General features: G+C 28.0%; 1 protein-coding gene across 1 annotated transcript; it reads right to left on the minus strand.

The window, feature by feature from the left end:
• Positions 1-1,320: 1,320 nt before the first annotated feature.
• Positions 1,321-3,691, minus strand: LOC117180232. The gene is made up of 3 exons (XM_033372617.1): positions 3,486-3,691; positions 2,007-2,211; positions 1,321-1,640 (listed from the first exon to the last, which is right to left on the minus strand). The coding sequence occupies exons 1-3, from the start codon at positions 3,668-3,670 to the stop codon at positions 1,434-1,436; spliced, it is 597 nt and encodes a 198-aa protein (XP_033228508.1). The 5' UTR covers positions 3,671-3,691; the 3' UTR covers positions 1,321-1,433.
• Between the last annotated feature and the right edge of the window lie 258 nt (positions 3,692-3,949).

Raw genomic sequence — 3,949 nt, forward strand, 5'->3', positions numbered from 1 at the left:
AGGAAACTTTGAACATTGCAGTGAATTTAAAAAGATGTTTTATTTGCCAAATTAAATATGCTGTGCATGAATAAACTTCGCAGAAGATATTGATTCTTTCGGATTGAGTAGACTGGAAGTATCACTCGAATCGATGCATATGAAACTTTATCGAGACTTGCTTGCAATATGCAAAACGGATTTTCCAGGAAACCTCAGATCTCAAGAATTGTGTGCAAGGTAACGAGAGCGTGTTATTAATGTTGTCAAACCATGTTACAAAACAAAAATACTGTATATTATTACCATTATTATATGCTACAATATTTATTACGGATGATTATATTATTATATGTTCGTTGACTATTATGTTAGAAATAAAAATGAATCGCAATTCTGCTTTATAAATAATTGTTTACTTCAAATTTGAATTTTAAAATCCACTACTCAAGGGGAATTAATTCTCATTTTAAAAGTAAAAATGGTTACTTTTTTCTTATTTTTATTCTATTCTTCAATTAGTGCTCAAAATAAATTTAAGCTGACCAAAAGATTTTACGGTTCTATATATAGATGCTAAAAAAATATCGCAACTTTTGAAAGGTACATTCTTCGAGTATTGAACAGTAATAGAATATCAGAAATAGAACAATATTTTTGTGCAAATTACAAGTTTTTAAAATTATGGAAATATATGTTTTTGTTTCATGTGGCTACACAACTTCTTAAAATAATACAATTACAGTGAAACTCTTCTATAGCCCCGATTTCGGGGCTGACGGCGAGTGGCACCTAACTCATTATAGCCTGCTCCTCTTTTGTTTGTTCACGCCTGACTGTTCGCCTAAGTGACAGCCTCAGATCCCGCGAACCCCGCGTAGCATCTTTTTCACCTACGTGCGGCGCGGTGTCAATTCTCGGAAAGGCTTTAGAAGGGAGGTCTATTGAAGATATTCACTGTATTTTACTTTTTAGACATTTTCTTAAAAATGATGTTCACGCTCTGAAAAGCACGAAAAGTGTGTCTATCATAACAAAATAATGTAGTTTTTCTTTAATTCGAAAAAAATTAATTTCTTTCCAATTTCCACAATATTGTAACTTGTGTAAAACTTGTTTGCAGTTGTTCCCACAACTAACTGTAACTGAAAAAAGTCATTTCATAACTTGAACTGAAATTAGAAAAAATTGGAACTTTTCTGAATGTTCAACAAATGAAACAAAGTTAGTTTCATTTTTATTTTCACTAGTGACTGTGTTTCATAATTTCAGTATTTTTTAAAAAACAATTTCTCTTATTGCAAATTGCAAATAAATATTCTCGGTTCTATGAAAATAATGAAAAACACTAAAACCACTTTCGCATAAGTTTAATGAAATAAATAAAAGCTTCATATCTTTCAACAAAGTAACATTCACTGACCCGAATTTAAAAAAAAACTTGAATCATTTTTTCACGTTCTTTCGAGATTCTTCAAATAAATTTGAGGTGGATTAATATGGAACCAATCACTCTGAGCTGGTGCGTGAAGTTGAGACTGGACGACATTTGATTGTAATACAGAGCGAATAACTTCTGATTTATTTGAAGTGTCTATTTCCTTGACATTGTCAGATCTAGATATTTTGATTTTCAATTTTGGTTTTGCTCCTTTGCTCACCTGTCAAAAACAGCAAACAGATTAAAATACTTTATCTATTAAAGATATACTGTTAGAAAATCTGTTAAAACATCTGAAATTATGGGAATGACCTGAGAAATAATTTGTGTTACGAAAAACTATCGTTATGAAAATTACTTTTACAACTAATTTCTTTTAAGCAGAAGCAATATTTGATTACACTTGTTTGAATAAATTATTTGTAAAATTAGTGTTTTAAAAAATTATTATTTTGATCGTAATTCTAATAAAAACGTGAAATCTTTATTTTTCAAGGATATGCTTAAGATAATTCGATAAAAATGATCGATTAGAGAATTGAGGAATTTACAGAAATGTAAAGAGACTTTTAGACTTTAGACCAACCTTTATTTTAACTTTCCTTTTTCCAGCCTGAAACACTCTCGTCTCGTCATCGCTCTCATCTATGTAACTGTCATCATAAAAAGCATTTCGGTCATAATTTCGATCACTGTATTTTCCAATTCCTTTTGGTAATTCTATTTCTATTTCATAAGGCTGATGTGCGCGATAATTGTCGAAGGAATCCGTGTTAGCATAATGAGGATATCTTAAAAAATATAAGAAAGCAGATCATAAAATATCATTTAAAAATAAAATATACATAGATATTCTTATTACATAATTATTGATATATTTACACCCAATATTCTTTTTTACAATACTCTTCTACTACCAATGCATGAAAACAAACTCACTTACAAAGAAGCATATATTTCTTTTTAAATTTAGATTGAAAAATGAGATGAATTTTTGTATTCTCACATAAACTTCTTCACTTTCAGTAAATCCGCTACTTTCTCAAAAACTATTTGAAAGGTTGGAGAAATGAATGATATTTGTTTTTCTTTAACAGCTCTTTATGGGGTTTATATATCAGATGAATAATTGAGTTTCCTTTTTAAACATGTATCACTTATATGATTTGCAATAATTTTTTTGCATACATTAACTATCATGTTTAAGAGTCATTACTTTTATGGCAACCCTAATGCTAAATAAGACTTTCTCTCTCACTATTTGCCAAATGTGGCAACGTAATTTATGACTCATAAATATATTACGTTGCAGTATCAAGTTTCTAAGCTATAATATTATAAAAGCTTTTCCATGACATTTATTCCTGATGGCAATATTCAATCTTAAATCGACTTCTATTATAAAAAGGAGAGGGTCACAATGAAACAAAAGACTTTTTTTTTAACATGGAAATCCCTAGAAATATTTTTGGCACATTCAAATGGATTTTTTTAAGAATTGGTAAAAGTATTTGTAAGTTTGTTTGAACTTCAGAAAAATTGTAAACTGAAAAATTATAAATTTTCATAAAAAGGTTTTAGTTCTTAAAATTACACAGAGTCATGTCATATTTTTAACACGGGACTATAATTTCATAGAAAAGTAAGAGAAAAAAAGTTTATATATTTTTCTGTTAAATCCTCCCTCAAAAAATATATTACAAAAAAAATTATTTTAACAATTTTTAATTTTGTGAAAATAAAATTTGTACTTTTGTATTCACTGTTCATAAGTTTTAATCAATTTTGACTTTTAAATGCATCTGAATAAATTTTCAATTACCAATTGCAATATCTGAAAATTTATAAAATATTTCATATCGGAAAATGTATCATTAGAACTGTAGTTTTATAACTTTAAATATTTGAAACTTTTTTATTTGCAAGATTTTTAAACTCAATTGGTTCAATTTTTTATCATTTTCTCTCCGAAGTGCTTTCATTTCAAAAGCTTCAATTTAAATTCATTCAACTTAAACGATTTCAACTGTAAATGGTACAACCGTTAACGTTTCCAATTTCTTACCTGTAATATTGTGGATTATGGTGTTTATAATAATGCAGTTTTTGTGGCGGTTTATAACCATGTTTATGTTGTCTCGTGGGATGCCATCTGGGCCTATAATGTGGTTTCGGTCTTCGATGTGGTTTAAATTTAAATGGCTTTTTTATTTTAAATGTTTCGCTAAATTGTATTATCTCTATTAACATTATTAGAAATACAAAAAGCCAGAGTATCTGAAAAACAAATTTTGTAAATAAATTATTCAATGAATTAAGAGACATTTTATGAATTCCTATATTAGTAATTGTGTTAACTTTCCTAATGCTTTAATAAACACTTCTCTTATATTTTCCTTTAAAAAATTATTACTCTCTCATATAATGTTAAATTGGACATGCAAAGTAAATAGATTGATTCAGCTAAAGGCTTAACTGGTTTCAGATTCTTATTAAAACCACCTTAAATTATTTAACGTAATAATAACC

This window comes from Belonocnema kinseyi, chromosome 9, assembly GCF_010883055.1.
Source record: "Belonocnema kinseyi isolate 2016_QV_RU_SX_M_011 chromosome 9, B_treatae_v1, whole genome shotgun sequence".
Taxonomy (NCBI): domain Eukaryota; kingdom Metazoa; phylum Arthropoda; class Insecta; order Hymenoptera; family Cynipidae; genus Belonocnema; species Belonocnema kinseyi.

Coding starts and splice junctions, on each gene's coding strand:
- LOC117180232 (XM_033372617.1), bottom strand. CDS start 3,670: ATGTTAATAGAGATAATACAATTTAGCGAAACATTTAAAATAAAAAAG. Junction 2,212..3,485: donor CATAATCCACAATATTACAG/GTAAGAAATTGG, acceptor ATATTTTTTAAG/ATATCCTCATTATGCTAACA. Junction 1,641..2,006: donor AAAGGAAAGTTAAAATAAAG/GTTGGTCTAAAG, acceptor TGTTTTTGACAG/GTGAGCAAAGGAGCAAAACC.